Raw genomic sequence first — 16513 nt, 5'->3', positions numbered from 1 at the left:
GGGGGGCGATGGCTGCCTGGGGGCCTAATGAAGGCCCCCAGGTCTGCCATATATGTGCACCTATCAAGCCCTGCAGGGCTTAATAGATGCCTGTCAGAATCACGATATACTTCAATACATTAGTATTGCAGTATATCGTGCAAGCGATCGAACGATCGCTGGTTGAAGTCCCCTAGGGGGACTAATAAAAAAAAAAGTAAAAATTAGTTAAATAAAGTTTTTTGCTTTCTTTTATCAAAACAAAACAAAAATTAAGCGTAAAAAAAACAACTTTTTCCCATTTTCCCCTAGAGCATAGTAAAATAATAAATAAACATAATTGGTATCGCCGCGTCCGTAAAAGTCTGAACTATCACAATATATCATTATTTAACCCGCACGGTGAACGCCGTAAAAAAAAAATTGTAAACGCCAGAATCTCTATTTTTTTGGTCACCTAATCTCCCACAAAAAATGAAATCAAAACCTCACATGTAGACCAAAATGTTATTATTAAACACTACAGCTTATCCTGCAAAAAATAAGCCCTCGTATCACTTAATTGACGGAAAAATAAAAAAGTTATGGCTCTCGGAATTTGGCGAAAACAAAATAAATTGTATTTTTTACACTTAGGTTTTTACTTGTAAAAGTAGTAAAATATAGAAAAAACTATATATATTTGGTATCGCCGTAATCGTATTGACCCACAGAATAAAGTTAACATGTTGTTTTAATTGCACAGTGAATTCCGTAAATACGGCGCGCAAAAAAACATGGAGGAATCGCTGTTTTTTTCATTTTCTACCCCACAAATATTTTTTTTCCCGTTTCCTAGTACATTATATGGCAAAATAAATGGTGCTCCGAAAAACTACATCTCGTCCCGCAAAAATCAAGCCCTCATAGGACTATATCGACAGAAAAATAAAGAAGTTATGGCTTTTGGAAGGTGGGGAGGAAAACAACGAAAATGAAAATCTGAAAAAGGGCTGCGGCGGGAAGGGGTTAAACACTCATGACACTTCGGTAACGGTTCTGTGGGACTTAATGACAGCGTGATCTCGAGTAAGTCCCACACAAATGTTACCGAACTGTCGGGAGTGTTTAATAGACATCGCATCTTGGCTGGAAGCGATTTTTATTTACTCTTAAGACGTAACATTAATGTGTAAGTAAGTGACAGTACACGCTGTGCTGAGTAAATGAATGGAGAGAAGTATATGACGCTGATTGGTCAGCGTCATACACTTCTCTCCACAACGCCCACTTGGTCAAAAGTAAAAACACGCCCAGTTGGGCATTAAGAAAGTCATTAGCATTAGCTATAATAGGTCATAACTTGGTAAAAATAGATTCTCTCTAAATAAAAAAAAACACTGCTGTAATCTACATTACAGCGCCGATCACATTATGTAGGAGATAGGGCACTTATAATCTGGTGACAGAGCCTCTTTAAAGGTTATTATTAAATATTGCTCGTGGTATGACATGGCTTGAGTTTTATTAATAATAATATCCCTGGTGGTCTAGGGCAGCTTAGTGGTCTATACATTTTACCCTGACTGATAATGGTAATAACCCTTGTGGTCTAGGCTAGTGATGGAGTTATTGGCGTATCCTAGTGTATTGAATGGGTTAGAGTAGTAAAGGGGATTAATGCCAGCATCACTGGTGGTCTAAGTTAGTGATTGGTTTCTTTGCCGCCATTTGATGGTCTATGTTAGTGAAGGAGCTTATTCGTACTTTGTGTCTATAGGGTTACCTCCCCAAAATCGAGCAATGCCTGTGCAACTACTGACGGGCACCTGAATAGATGTGCTCACAGTCAACCGCCCTTTTTCTGGTCATATAAATCCATACAGGGGGAGAGAGGACTGTGTGCTGTTATTCCACAGCTAAGTTGTCACTATTTTCAGGCAGAGCTTTTAATGAGCATTCTTTAGTTTAATTTTTTATATTGACATATTCAATTTAACTTCCTCAGAGAAAAAGCAGTATTCCAGAGACGGAGGAGAAGGTGAAAAGACTAAAGAGAAAAAACGCAGAACTTGCAGTTATAGCCAAACGCTTGGAAGAAAGAGCTCAGAAACTGCAAGAAGCAAACCTGAAAATGGTGTGTATTCTCTTCTTGAAATCCTCTGTCCAGTTGACTAATCTTCAGCTTTTCTACAACTGTGGATGAATAATCTAAAAATGTCCTAAACCATAACTTTGATCACCTTCTGTTAACTTTTAGGTCAACACTCCAATACACCTTAGGGGGGCTAGTTTGGAACTGTGTAAGAAGGCATTTGCACGCCAGCGAGCCAAGGATATGAGTGAACAGGCTAGTGCTTTATTGGCAAAAGACAAACAGATTGAAACTTTAAAGCAAGAGTGTCAAGAACTGCAGACTAAACTGTCAAGTGGAAAGGTAAGTGTAATGGAAACCGTTCATTGTACTACGGAAGTAATCACAAATGCTTCTAAATACTGTTCTGGCAACACCAAGGATATTGTATACTAAATCCTGACAAGCCAACTGTAATATATACAGTATGAAACTAGACTAACAGATGAACCACATCTGCTTATTATGTACATGGTATGGCGACTTTATTAACCCCTTAAGGACACGGCCAATTTTAATTTTTTTTCTTTTTTGTTTTTGCTCCCAGCTTTCCAAATCCATAACTTTTTACATTTTTTTCGTCGACTTAGTCCTATGAGGGCTTGTTTTTTGCGGGACAAGTTGTAGTTTTTCATGGCACCATTTATTGTACCACATAATATACTGAGAAGCTGGAAAAGAATTATTGGGGTTGTGAAATGAGCAAAAAAAACTGTGATTACACCATTTTTTGGGGGGTTTTTGTTTTGCATCCATCAGGCGTTAAAAACGACATGTTCACCTTATTCTACGGGTTGATGTGATTACGGCGATACCAAATTTATGTTTTTCTTTTTTATGTTTTACCACTTTTAGAAAAAAATAACTATTTGCTAAAAAAACAACTTTTGTTGCCGTATTCTAAAAGCCATAATTTTTTAAAAAATTTCCCTCAATTGAACTATGTGAGGGCTCATCTTTTTGCGGGGCAAGCTGTCGTTTTTACTGATTATCATTTTGGGGTACATGTGATTTATTTATTTTTTTACTACTTTTTATTCCTTTTTTTTTTTTTTTTGGAGCGAAAAGGTGATCAAAAAACAGCAATTTGCATCTGATTTATTACATATAGATAGATTTTTTTTTTTTTAAACATATTTTTATTGAATTTTTTCACCACACAAAAAAAACACAAATCATACAGTAATGCATTGCCATAATAATAAACATTACAAAAAATGTATAAATGAACATGTGATAGTGAATGCTTCCCAGCAAACTAGGTTTGATCTAGGTTTGATCTTGGAAGTTATTCCCCATGGGCTATCAGCCCTCCTTCATCTCCTCTATCTCCTCTATCCTTCCCTTCCTTTAACCCCACCTGTCGGGTATTCCTGTAAACATTGTTACATAACTTTGCATATCTGCCTAACTTACATAACTAAACAATACACAGAACAAATAAGAAATTGGAGCATACATAACAATTGGAGCTTCGTGAAGCAGTTCACCAACTCAGGCAGCTAGTCCGCAAGAATAAAGAAATCCCAGTGGATATATATGCTTTACTCCCGTGATATTTTCAGTGCCCCTAAAGTGCCCTTAAGATCTTCAATCAAGTACCATGACGTTCCCGTAAACGGATCTATGATGTCCCTTCGTTCTTCACTGGTGAAATATTTTGTGAGGAAAAGCTTCCATTTCTCAAAAAATTTTTTGCTCTGCGTGTCTTTATTCTGTAATATACCAATACGGTCTAGATAAAACAGTTTCCTCAACCCCTGGACCACCATGTTCTGAGTCGGTACTTCAGCTACCAGCCAGTTTTGGAGTATGCACCTCTTTGCCACTATCAGTGTGGCATGGGCCATGGGAGCTAAATGTGTCGTTTCTGTCTCTTCTAATTCTCCATCATGTTGTATATGGAATAAGACCTCCATTGGCCCTAAATTCCCATGGAACCTGCCCACCTGCTGCAATAAGGATGTTATCTCCCCCCAGAATGGCTGAATATGTGCACACGCCCAAAGGTCATGATACATGTCTGTCTTTGAGATATTACATCTAGGGCATGACGTTTTCCTATCTGGTTGTGAGGCGGAGGGGGCCAGGGTAAATGCATATATTGCTTGGTGAATGATCTTCAGATGAGTTTCCCTCCAGTTTTCGTTGTGCACGTGTGCCCTGAAATCCACCAGCCCTTTTTCAATATGCTTTTCAATGCCTGGTAAATTAAACAGTTTTTCCCATCTCCCAAAGGCCTGCCCCGGGGACATCTTCACTAGTGTTGGTCTGAGTGTACTATATAATTGGGAAATGGAGTGTCTGTGATTGTCCGTGAACCATGAATCAAACAGGTTGGGGGGGACCTCATCCGCTACATCCGTTAGTTTAGTTTTACAGTGATTAACTATTTGTAAGTACTGTAAGTGCTGATGCCGAACAAAAACATATTTATTCTGGAGCTCATGCAAGGTTAACCACCTCTTATCCTGCGCGTGGAACATATCCCCCAGAGTCGCTACCCCTTTCTCCCTCCATTCTGACATTAGTTTGTTAGATCTTCCTGCTGCAAACTCTGGGTGCTGCCATAAGGGCATATGTTTTGAAATGCGATAAGAGAGGTTATAGTGTTTGCGCAATACCTTCCAGGCAATGATGGTATCTCGTAACAGAGATGATTTCTTGACGATCTTTGGGAGACAAGTGAACGTTGTGTGTACCAGAGCCATGAGATCCCAAGGTTTTGCTAGCTGTCTCTCCAGTCTAGTATTGGAGTGGAACTCTGTGTTGTGTTTCCAATCTAGCAGATGTCTACTCAAGCAGGCCAGGTTATAACCCCGAATGTTAGGGAAATTGACCCCTCCTTCCGCCTTCCTCATCATGAGTTTCGTGAGCGCTATTCTTGGTTTCTTCCCCCCCCATATGAATTTGGTAAATGATGAGTTGAGTGTATTGATATCTGAGTGCTTGACCAGAAGTGGGATAGTCTGGAGCGGGTAGAGTAATTTCGCAAATCCTGACATTTTGACCAAACAGCTCCTTCCCATCAGTGATAGAGGTAGACTGTGCCATCTCAGAAGATCTGCTTGGATATCTTGTATAAGGGGGGGATAATTTAGATCATACAGCGAGTTGGGTGCCCGACCCACTTTAATACCCAGATAAGTAATGTTTGACTTAGCCATCTCAACATCCAGGGAGGCTAGGGACCGCCTATATGTTGGGTCCTGCGTTCCCAAATCTAATAACTGGCATTTTAACGTGTTAACTTTGTACCCTGAGTAGCTCCCAAAGTCGTTCAATGCCTGGAAGATACGCGGAACATCTTTAAGGGGGTCTGCGAGAAATAACAAGATGTCATCTGCAAACAACGTTTCCTTGACCTCCATCTCCCCCACCCTTATGCCCGTATATAAATTGGATGACGCCAGATAACGTGCCAGCGGCTCCAAAGCCAGATTGAACAGCAGTGGCGATAGCGGGCACCCCTGTCTTGTACCTTTACATAGACGGAATGGTTTAGACAGAAAGCCTGGTGTGGAGATTCTAGCCTTAGGGTCTTTGTATATGTGGTGTAATAATATCCTGAATGCCCCCGTTATTTCCATCTTATCCAGGACAGCATCCAACCAATTCCAACGGACATTGTCAAAAGCTTTCTCCGCGTCAAGTAAAAGTAAAGCCGAATGTTCCCCCGGAAATGGGTTATGCTGTACTCTATCTAGCACTGCCAGAACCGTCCTGATGTTGGTGACCGCCGACCTACCTTTAATAAAACCTACTTGTTCTGGGGCTATGAGGAACGGCATTATATTCGCTAACCTATCAGCTATGATTTTGGAAAGGAGTTTAGCGTCCACGTTTATGAGCGATATGGGTCTGTATGATCCTGGTAGTAGGGGGTCCTTTCCAGGTTTAAGCAATAATTTCACATAAGATGTGTCTGCTGATGGTGGTAACCCCTCCTCTCCCAGAGCATTGTTAAACAAGGAGACCAAAGTCTCCGTAATCTGTTCCCGCATTACTTTAAAAAATTCGCCGGTCAGTCCATCTGGACCAGGCGCCTTACTATTTTTAAGGTTTCTTATTGCCTCATCCACCTCCCCCCTTGTGACCCTGGCATTTAGAAGTTGCAACTGTTCCGCGGAGATGACCGGTAAAGTGACCTTGTCTAACAGTGTGTCTGTCAGCGGAAGGGAAGATGTATCAGAGTACAGCTCCTCATAAAATTTAGCCAAGATGGAATTAATACTAATTGGATCGCACGTTTCTCGCCCATTATGATCCCTTAATTTCGCTATGTGCTGCACTGAGCGCTTTCCTCGAGCCATATTGGCCAAAAGTTTACCCGCCTTACTTCCGAACTTATGTAAAGTAGCTTCAAAGTCTCGAGTATATATTGTTTCTTTCTGAGCTGCCCACTCGTCAAAAGAGTGTTTTGCCTGAATCCAGGCCTGTCTGGCATCTAATGTAGGGTGTGCCAAATATGCTGTATAGGTTGCCCTCAGTGCAGCACTAGAAGCATTAAATTTTTGTGTTATTTCCCGTTTTTTGCTGGCAGTATACGCCATTATCCTTCCCCTCAGCACTGCCTTGGCCGTATCCCAGTACAGTGAGGGGTCATCTCTGTGTTCTGAATTCGTCGACGTGTATTCTAACCACCACCCTCTTAGCTGTCTCACAAAGGTGTCATCAGTTGCTAAATGAGCCGGGAATCTCCATATGAAGTCTGATCCTCTGGGATATATTTCCTGAAAATCTACTCGTACCGGGGCGTGATCTGAGATCACTAGGTCCCCTATCTCAGCGGCTCTCAGCCTCGGTTGTAGTGTTGGGGATATTAAGAGGTAGTCAATCCTGGACCAGGACTGTTGAGCGTGGGAGTAATGTGTAAATTCCCGGGCATCCGGGTTACCCCTTCTCCAGGGATCTATTAAGTGTATTCTTTCCATCAGAGGTCCCAACACTCGGTCCTGTTTTCTGGGAGCCCCTGTTGGAATGGATCCCGTGCTTTGTGAACTGTGTGTGCGTCTATCCTCCTTGTGATCAGAAACTGAATTAAAGTCACCTCCCACTATTTTGTGCTGGACATTATCTGACATAAGGGCCCTTTCCAAACCATTGAAAAACTCAATATTATCACTATTAGGTCCATACACATTATAAATGCTTAATACCCCACATGGTGTGCTTAGAGTAATATGGAGCAGTCGCCCTTCCTTATCTGCATCAGTATGAATTACCTCGTGTACCAGGTTTCTATTTATTAAAATAAGTACCCCCGCTTTACGGCCACAAGCTGAAGAGCCGTATACTTGGCCCACCCACAACTTTTTCATGCGGTGGAAGTCGCTCTCCTCCAAATGTGTCTCCTGAAGAAGAGCGATGTCCGTATGGAGTTTTTTTAAGTGACGGAGTACCATCATTCTCTTGTTAGGGGACCTAAGCCCCTTTACATTCCACGAGGTCAGCTGCATAAAGTGGGCGTTCCGAAAAGGTTCACAATTGACTGGTCATAAATATCTAATTCTAGGCAAGCGTGCTTTGCTGCCTTGGTAGCCGCCCGGCGGCGTCTGCTCCAGATTGCTCCCAACATTACAATAACAACATTTACATTCGGTGCCAGAAAATTGGCACAACCTTTAACAACAAAATGCCCATCCAGGAATGTCACCAGCATTTCCTGTGAGACAAACTTTAAATTGGCATACATAACTTCACTTTTTTCTGGTCTGTGACCCCTCCCCCCCTCCCCTTCCCGCCATCTTTTCGTGATATATTGGAACTTAACATTTTAATTTTTAAAGTATCAAAAAATAAGTTGTGCTTCCTATACAACACGGGTACAAGTGCTTATGCCTATTATAGCAGGAATTTTGTCGGCATAATATCCCACCAGAACCAATTGCCACATTAATATATAAGGCACAATCAAATGCGCTCATGGAGCCTCTATGCGATACTTATCAGTCCGGGATGGTTGCAAGCCGGTTTTCTGAGCGTTGTCGATGTGGCATCTTCGACGATTCTGCCCGTTGTTGCTTGGGTGAGGAAGTGGAATTGCGGGCGATATCTGACCATGTACAGTCCCTCGATGAAGAAACTGGTGTACGGGGACCTTCACCTCCTGTATCTTGACTCGCCGTCTCCTCTCCCGATTGTCTAGGGCCCCGAAGTCCAGGGATCTTGTCTACATATAATGCCGCCTCCTCAGGATTGTGGAATACCTTGGTGGCGCCATCCGTCTGCATGATCCTCAAAGTGGCCGGATACTGTAGCTGAAATTTAATTTTGCGTTTGTAGAGGGAGGTGCAAACCCCTCCAAATGCTCTCCGCCGCCTTGTGACTTCTGCCGAATAATCTGCAAACAGGATGACTTTTGCCCCCCTTATATGCAAAGGGGTATTGCGGTTCCTGAAAGTGCGCAAAAGTTCCTCTTTGTCATTGTAATCCAAGTACCGCATGATCACCTGGCGCGGTCTGCTTTGCGGCTCTCCTTTGGCGTTGGCGCTCGGACCAGGGGGGCCCACTCTGTGTGCCCTTTCCACTCTGCAAGATCTGGTCAGACCTAGCGCTTCTGGTAACTCCGTCTCGCAGATGCCCTGGAGGAGCTGCGGTCTAATATGCTCAGGCAGTCCCACTATCCTTAAATTGTTTCTTCTGGACCGATTCTCAAGATCTTCTAAGCGGTCTCTGAGTTTTGTGTTATCTCGCATTAGGTCTCTAATGCAGGTATGTGCCCCTGCTGATTCATCCTCCATGAGGCCAACCCGCTGCTCCAATTCATCTAGTCGATTGCCATGAGATGTCACCTCATTTTGGAGTTTTTGGAGCGTTGTTGTGACTGTGGCTATTAAGGATTCTCTGATGTCGGGGGCCAGTTGGGTAGCTACCTCAATTGCCAGCTTCCGATAATCAATCTGTGAGTCAGTCATTACCGACGGCGATAGCATTTCCCTCTGAATTTCTGGGCTCTGAGACCGGCTCTGTGAGAGTGGTGGCTGCAGCGGCGCCGCCATCTTGGATGGCCCCTCACCTCGTGTGCTGTGCTCGGCCGGACAGGAGATCTCTCTGCTGCCGCTCCGGAGGAGATATCTCTCCATAAACCTCCCGGTTCTTGTCCCCCACCTCTCCTCCTAATGCCTGGGTGTTTATATCCTGCGGGTGTGTGGCGTAGATGGGTTAGGGGATCAGGGCTTCAGGAGCTCATGCAGCTCCGTCCTCACATCCCAGCGCCGGAACCGGAAGTCTACATATAGATAGATTTTATCTCAGTGATTCAATTTAAAAAGTGAAGCTCATATATTATATGGGAGGGGGGAAACTTTTCAAGCTGGGTGTTGACCATGGCGGCCATTTTGAAGTTGGCCATTTTGTATCCAACTTTAGTTTTTTCAATGGGAAGAGGGTCATGTGACACATCAAACTTATCGAGAATTTCACAAGAAAAACAATGGTGTGCTTGGTTTTAACGTTACTTTATTCTTTCATGAGTTATTTACAAGTTTCTGACCACTTATAAAATGTGTTCAAAGTGCTGCCCATTGTGTTGGATTGTCAATGCAACCCTCTTCTCCCACTCTTCACACACTGATAGCAACACCACAGAAGAAATGCTAGCACAGGCTTCCAGTATCCGTAGTTTCAGTTGCTGCACATCTCGTATCTTCACAGCATAGACAATTGCCTTCAGATGACCCCAAAGATAAAAGTCTAAGGGGGTCAGATCGGGAGGCATTTCTTGTGAAATTCTCGATAAGTTTGATGTGTCACATGACCCTCTTCCCATTGAAAAAACGAAAGTTGGATACAAAATGGCCGACTTCAAAATGGCCGCCATGGTCAACACCCAGCTTGAAAAGTTTCCCCCCTCCCATATACTAATGTGCCACAAACAGGAAGTTAATATCACCAACCATTCCCATTTTATTTAGGTGTATCCATATAAATGGCCCACCCTGTAGATTCATTACATAGATCCCCGACCAAGTGTTGAGGGCATATACAGTACATACTTTTCAGTAGGCCTACATTTCAGTATTAAAAATAATTTTTGAAGTTGGGCTTATATAATCTGATTTCCTGAGACACAAAATTTTGGGTTTTCATTAACAGTTAGCCATAATCAACATTAGAAGAAAAAAATGCTGGAAATAGATCACTGTGTGTGTAATGAATCTATATCCTATGAGTTTCACTTTTTGAATTTAAATACTAAAATTAACCTTTTGATATTCTAATTCATTGATAAGGAGTAATATGTATGTGTGTGTGTATGTGTGTATATATATGTGTGTATATATATATATATAATAAAATAAACAACATAATTTATTTTTACGGTGTTCACAGAGCGTGTTAAACATTATATTGTGATAGTTTGGACTTTTACGGACGCGGCGATACCAGTTATGTTAACTTTTTTTTAAAAATGTAAACATTGCTTCAAGGAGAAAAAAGGAAAACTTTAACTTTTTTTATTATTATTTTTTTGGAACATTAAAAAAACCTTTATTTAACGGTTTGTTTTTTTACTTTTTTTTAATTAGTCCCGCTAGGGGACTTGAACCAGCGGTCATTGGATAGCTTGCATGATATACTGCAATGCTAATGCATTGCGGTATATCGCTATACTGACAGAGGCAGGGCCCCAAAGGAGTACAAAGTTGACAAACCGGGGGCCATCACTAGGCCCCCAGGCTGCCATGACAACCATCGGCATCCCGCGATCGTGTCGTGGGTGGGCCGATGGCACGTCGGTGGGGGACGCCCCCCCTCATAACTAAATCTAGATCTAAATGCCGCGGTCACGATATTCTGCGACATTTTAAATGGTTTAATAGGCGGAATCAAAGTAATCGGGTTAGGTGTCGGCTGCATCCACTAGGTATGGAGCGTTGTCAGCCCATGAGCCCGCTCCATACTCATCCTTTAACGGCTGCCACGTACATGTACGTGGCATGTCGTTAATGGGTTAAAGACACTTGCCCTTTCACGATTGGAGCTACCCTGTATGGAAACTAGACACGTGACCACAGAGTGCAGCATAAAATCAAGTGAGCAATTTTTCCGTGGATCATTTTCGTGTTAATCCTCATTAGAATGAGAAAATACAGCGATCTGAGCGACATTGAATGAGGTGTGGTAGTCAGTCCTAGACTAGTCGGGAATTGTGGAGGAATGGTGTGATTAAATAAAAACAACCAGCAAAGTATCCTGTCAACGTCAACAACTTGTTGACTAAAGGGGTCAGGAGTATGTCAAGAATCGTTCTGATGACCAGGTGGTGCACAGTGAAGCAGTCTAGTGCAGCCGAATACAACGCTGGTATTCCAACTAACGTGTCAGAGCAGACAACTCGTCACTCCTTAGCATAGATGGAAGCCAAAAGGCAAGAGAATGGCATGGCCTAACAGGCATTCACTGAATGCAGACCTGGGGGGCTTTGTTTGGCCTCCGGCTGCCATAAACACCATCGGCACCCTGCGATCGCATTGTAGGTGTGCCGATGGGGTGAGAGAGGGAGCCCCCTCCCTCTAAAACCACTGAGATGCAGTGGTTGCTATTGACCACCGCATCTTAATAGACAACTGGGAGTGTTTACCTACTTGGCGTTGTACAGAGGAGTGTATGACGCTGACCAATCAGTGACCAATCCGTGTCATACACTTCTCATTGTTCCAGCCCGGCTTCTTTCACTGCACAATCACACTGTAACAATGGACTGGAACAATGGGAAGTGTATGACACTGATTGGTCAGCGTCATACGCTTCTCTTCACAACGCCCAGTTGGTAAAAAGTAATATGCCCAGTTGTCTATTAAGAAACAAATTAGTATAAAGCTAAAATTGCTCAAAAATGATCATTTTTCAAGATGAAAACCACTGCTGTTATCTACATTACAGCACCAATCAGATTATGTAGGAGTTAGGGCACTTATAATCTGGTGACAGAGCCTCTTTAAACAGGCGGGATTGATGCTGATTTACCTCCGGTAGCTGAGAGCAGGGAGCTTGTCCTCCTCCTCCCGGCGGCGCTGCTTTGTTCTGATGCAGCGCCGTAAAAATACTAATGCATCTGAATAAAGCCCATTAGTGACCGCTGTAAAACACCTATGGGTGGTTACTAACAGGTTAAAGATTATGATTATAGACTACTTTTCAATATGTCTACTTACGTAATTTTCATCATCCTTTTAACTGTATTTCATGAAGTGCTTTTCATATTTTTAAGGGAAATCTCTAGATCCACAGGTCGGTTTTGCCCTTGTGCATTGATTATCTTGTGTAATCCTTTATATAAAGACCACTAAAGAAAAGTATTTATTAGATTTGTATATAGGGGGAGAATATTGTATTGTATATGTTTTTTATGTAATTATGGATGACAGTTGCTAGGCATCTCTCTCGGATGTAAAATTTAATTTTCACATGCTGCTCCAATTTTGTTTCTATTCTCAGCTGTTTTGTGACAGTAGAGATGAAAGCAGCAATATCGCCCAAAGATTGCCAAGGGCTGATGAAGATGATTTTCTAAAAATTCTTAAGACTTTTATACATGTGTGAACACCGTGAACTGTACTTGTCAGCCCCCTGCTGGCTTTTAAGTAGGTTTGGCTTTGGTAAAAGTCCTCTCTAAAGCTAAAAATGTACCTGAAATTGAATGTTTGTACAGTCATTAAAGTTATTTGAGGTGTCTATGGTACTAAAATGAATAAGTTACAGCTAATTAAAGCTGTCCTAATAGTAGCTTAGATATATTTTATATCTAGGCTAATGTTTTGGTATTTTAACATATGCCATACAATGTAAAATAAAACTAAAATGCCCCAAACATTTTTATTTTAAATTAAAGTGCATCCTGCATTAGGCCAGGGCTGCCCCTAGACTTTTTGTAGTTCTTCTGATCGATTTTAACTCTTGAGCGACAGCTGTAGTCCAAATTAATATATTGAGTTGCATGCAATCTTGTGGACTTCAGCTATCACTCAAGAGTAAGGCTGGGTTCACACGAGCATGTTACGTCCGTAATGGACGGAACGTATTTCGGCCCCAAGTCTCGGACCGAACACACTGCAGGGAGCGGGCTCCTAGCATCATAGTTATGTACGACGCTAGGAGTCCCTGCCTCTCTGCAGGACAACTGTCCCGTACTGTAATCATGTTTTCAGTACGGGACAGTAGTTCCACGGAGAGGCAGGGACTCCTAGCGTCGTACATAACTATGATGTTAGGAGCCCGGCTCCCTGCACTGTGTTCGGTCCGGGACTTGCGGCCGAAATACGTTCCGTCCATTACAGACGTAACATGCTCGTGAACCCAGCCTTAAAATCATTCAGTAGCACTACAAAAATTCTTTGTGCAGCCCTGGCCTTCGTTACCATGAGAATAAAAAATACACATAAAGGCATTAGAAACCTAAAACCCTGTAATATAAATGTTATAAAATGTGGGGAAAAAATCTGGAATACTTTTATTTCATAAATTCAAACCATTTTCTGTATAATATAAATAGCGCGCAAATGTATATGTACCTCAAGGTACTTCAAAATGCTGCTTAAGAAACCAGAATTAGGCCAGATTCACACAAACGAGTGCAAACTCAGACGTGTAAAACTGCCGCTTTTCACCTCTGAGTTGAACCCGTGCGAGTCCCATGTTCACGGATCCCTATAGACTTGAGTCCGTGAAAACGGGTTAAAATAGAACATGTGCAATATTTCAACGGACCCTTCACATGGTCCGTGTGAACGGCCCCATTGAAATACATGCGTACGTGTGACGGCCGTTAAAACAACGGCCGCCTGAATTCGGCCTAAATTCTACATTCGTCTGAATTCGGCCTAAAGCTGCCTAAACTAAAAATTTCTGAGCACTGGAATGATGAGTAGTAAAAAGGAACAAAACTTTGTCCTAAATAAGCCTGATCTTTAAAAAGTTAAATATGTTCTTGTGCAAAGACATTATTAACGTTAAAGGGGCTTTACGTAATTTTACCTTGATGGCCTCTATTTAGTGTGTGATCGCTGAATGTCCCAAGCACTGGACCTGCACCGATCACCAGAGCACTTATGTAGTTCTTCTTTAAAAGAACTACACGTAAACTACTAAGAAAATAACATTCTAGTAGACACAGAGGCAAATGTACATCACTTTAACAATCTCTACATTATAGCTGTAGCCTTTGTACTCTTCCTGGTCTCAACACCCTGTCAGGTATGGTGTACTGAATGAAGTTAACATCACATTTGCAAAATTGGATCGTCGTGCCATTCATGTACAGTTGCATCATGCCAGGAATAGGCAGAGAGGAAGTTTTTCTTGCTTCTAGAAGAACTACGTTGTGGTGCATAAAAACAGCAAGCAAGAGGAGTTTTCATTGCACGAGTAATAGGACATATTGCACTTCTAGGATAGAAAGACACTAGGGGTAAACAATAGATTTTCTGTGACTGATTTTATTACGGAAAATCTGTACCGTATTACAGTAGTGGCAGTGTGTGGGTGAGATTTCAACAAATCTTGTCCCCACACTGCGGAAAAAAGCCACCGAAAAAATTCACATAAATTGACCATCTGTGGTGCGGTGTTTATTAATGTCAATTAATGCTGTGGTTTCACTAGTCTTGTGTTGTGAGTTTTCCCCATTGAATACAATGGGGTGCTTATACCTGCAACAAAGTGGTGCGTGTTGCGACATTTGAGGCAGAATCATTCTGCCGCAAAAACCACGAGTAAGAAAAAAAATAAAGTTAAACTTACCCAGAGTTCATTGCTTGTTCTCCAGTCCGACCTTCTGGGATGACGTTTCATCCCATGTGACCGTTGCAGCCAATTACGGCGTAGTGAAAGCGAGTTTAAAGATAATAATTACATAGTTGGATTCTCTAGCTGTCCACCCATTATAGTAGTTCAGGGTTGCTTTTTATGGTGGCAGATTGCCTTTAAATAACTGCATAATCTCAATATGTAAAACTTCTCCCTGTATGAGTTTATATGCATGTGTATCAATCACTCTAGGTGGGGGAAAACAGAACTCAAAGGCTTTGTTCACACAAATTTTTACTGCAAAACCGATTCTCAACTAATTCCATGTCTGTTTCTCTTGAGTCGTCACAGCATAGGCTAGATTCATACATTAGGCTTTGATGTCGGTTTTTTAACCCTTTAAGGACCACCTTATTTTGAGCTTTAGGGCTAAGCGTTTTTTTTTTTTTCATCAAAGCATTCCAAGCAGACGTCCTAATGGAAAGTGTCATTTTTTTCATAGGAGGTGAACAGGCATCTCTGTGACAGGAAGCATTTAAGCCAAAGCCAGGAGTGGATACAAAAGGAGAAAAAATGATAGCGGAAAGGCTAATGCATGTCATCTCTTTTGTATCCTCTCCTAGCTTTAGCTTAAAAATCCATATCAAAAACTGGATCAAAATATAATGCGTGAATATAGCCTTACGCAGCCTTTTACATTAAAATACTGAATCATACCTAAGTAAATACTATATATTCCTTGGATCAGCGTCTCCTTATCATATAGGATACATAGGAGACCTGAAAGTTCAATTTAAAAAAAAAACACTGTAAAAACTATAGTATTACGCCTCATGCAGGGCCTGCGGGAGTGGTGCATGACACAGATTCTCTCTTTGGTGTTCTTTGAATTCTTGCGTCATGCACCGCCTACTAGGCATAACATAGTGGGGCAGATTTACTCTTCGATATGTGCCAGACCTGCTTTCGCCATTCTCGCCAAGGGGAGTGGTTTAGTGGGAAAGGGCGTGGTCTGAAGAAATGAAGATGTGGCTTAAAATGTGACACTGTGTGCCAAAAATACGTAGATGTGCCAAATTTATCATACTGCGTGCACCCTTTTCGAATAGTTTTGCCGCATTTTCTCACTGCCTTGTTTAAATTTACACTGTCTAAAACTTGGAATTAATAAATCTGCCCCACTGTATTAGTTTTGTCTCTACTGTTCCTCTAAGGCTGTGTTCACACGGAGTTTTTCTGCTCCAGTAGGTTTTTGCACAGCGGTTTGACAAAAACTCGTCAAAACACTCGTCGAGGTTTTTTTTTTCCTCTTTCTGACTGATTGAAATGGGGTTTTGGAGGCGGAAACCGCCTCAAGATGGGTCATGACGCTTCTTTTTACCGCAACGCGTTTTTTTTACTCGCGGTAAAAAAAACTCGTCCAACTCCCATTAAAATCAATGGGAGGCATTTTCGGGCGGTTTTTGAGGAGTTTTTTGGCGCGGTTTCCGCGTAAAAAAACTCGTCAAAAAACTGTGTGAACAGGGCCTAAAGGTGGTCTCCAACACAAACAAATTTCTATAGTTTGAATCTCCTGCCTACTGTACTGTCTGCATGTTTTTTGTTTTTTTTTCAACAGATCATTGCATTTATAGTGAATATTGGATTGAATTAGTACATACGTACTGATAA

At 41.9% G+C, this 16513-nt stretch overlaps 1 protein-coding gene across 20 annotated transcripts in view; it reads left to right on the top strand.

Moving 5' to 3' along the window:
- The window catches only part of TSPOAP1 (TSPO associated protein 1), a 235225-nt gene that overhangs the window by 111809 nt on the left and 106903 nt on the right, over window positions 1-16513 (top strand). For 13 of the 20 annotated variants that reach the window (XM_075854078.1, XM_075854076.1, XM_075854070.1 and 10 more), the window contains 2 exons: window positions 1967-2095; window positions 2219-2395. The exons of the other annotated variants lie outside the window; for them this stretch is intronic. In XM_075854078.1, coding sequence (XP_075710193.1) covers window positions 1967-2095; window positions 2219-2395 — 306 coding nt within the window. The remainder of the gene's footprint in view (window positions 1-1966; window positions 2096-2218; window positions 2396-16513) is intronic. 20 annotated transcript variants of the gene reach the window in all.

This window comes from Rhinoderma darwinii, chromosome 2, assembly GCF_050947455.1.
Source record: "Rhinoderma darwinii isolate aRhiDar2 chromosome 2, aRhiDar2.hap1, whole genome shotgun sequence".
Lineage (NCBI taxonomy): Eukaryota > Metazoa > Chordata > Amphibia > Anura > Rhinodermatidae > Rhinoderma > Rhinoderma darwinii.
The sequence above is the reverse complement of the archived record's forward strand: the minus strand, read 5'-3'. Positions and strand labels throughout refer to the sequence as shown.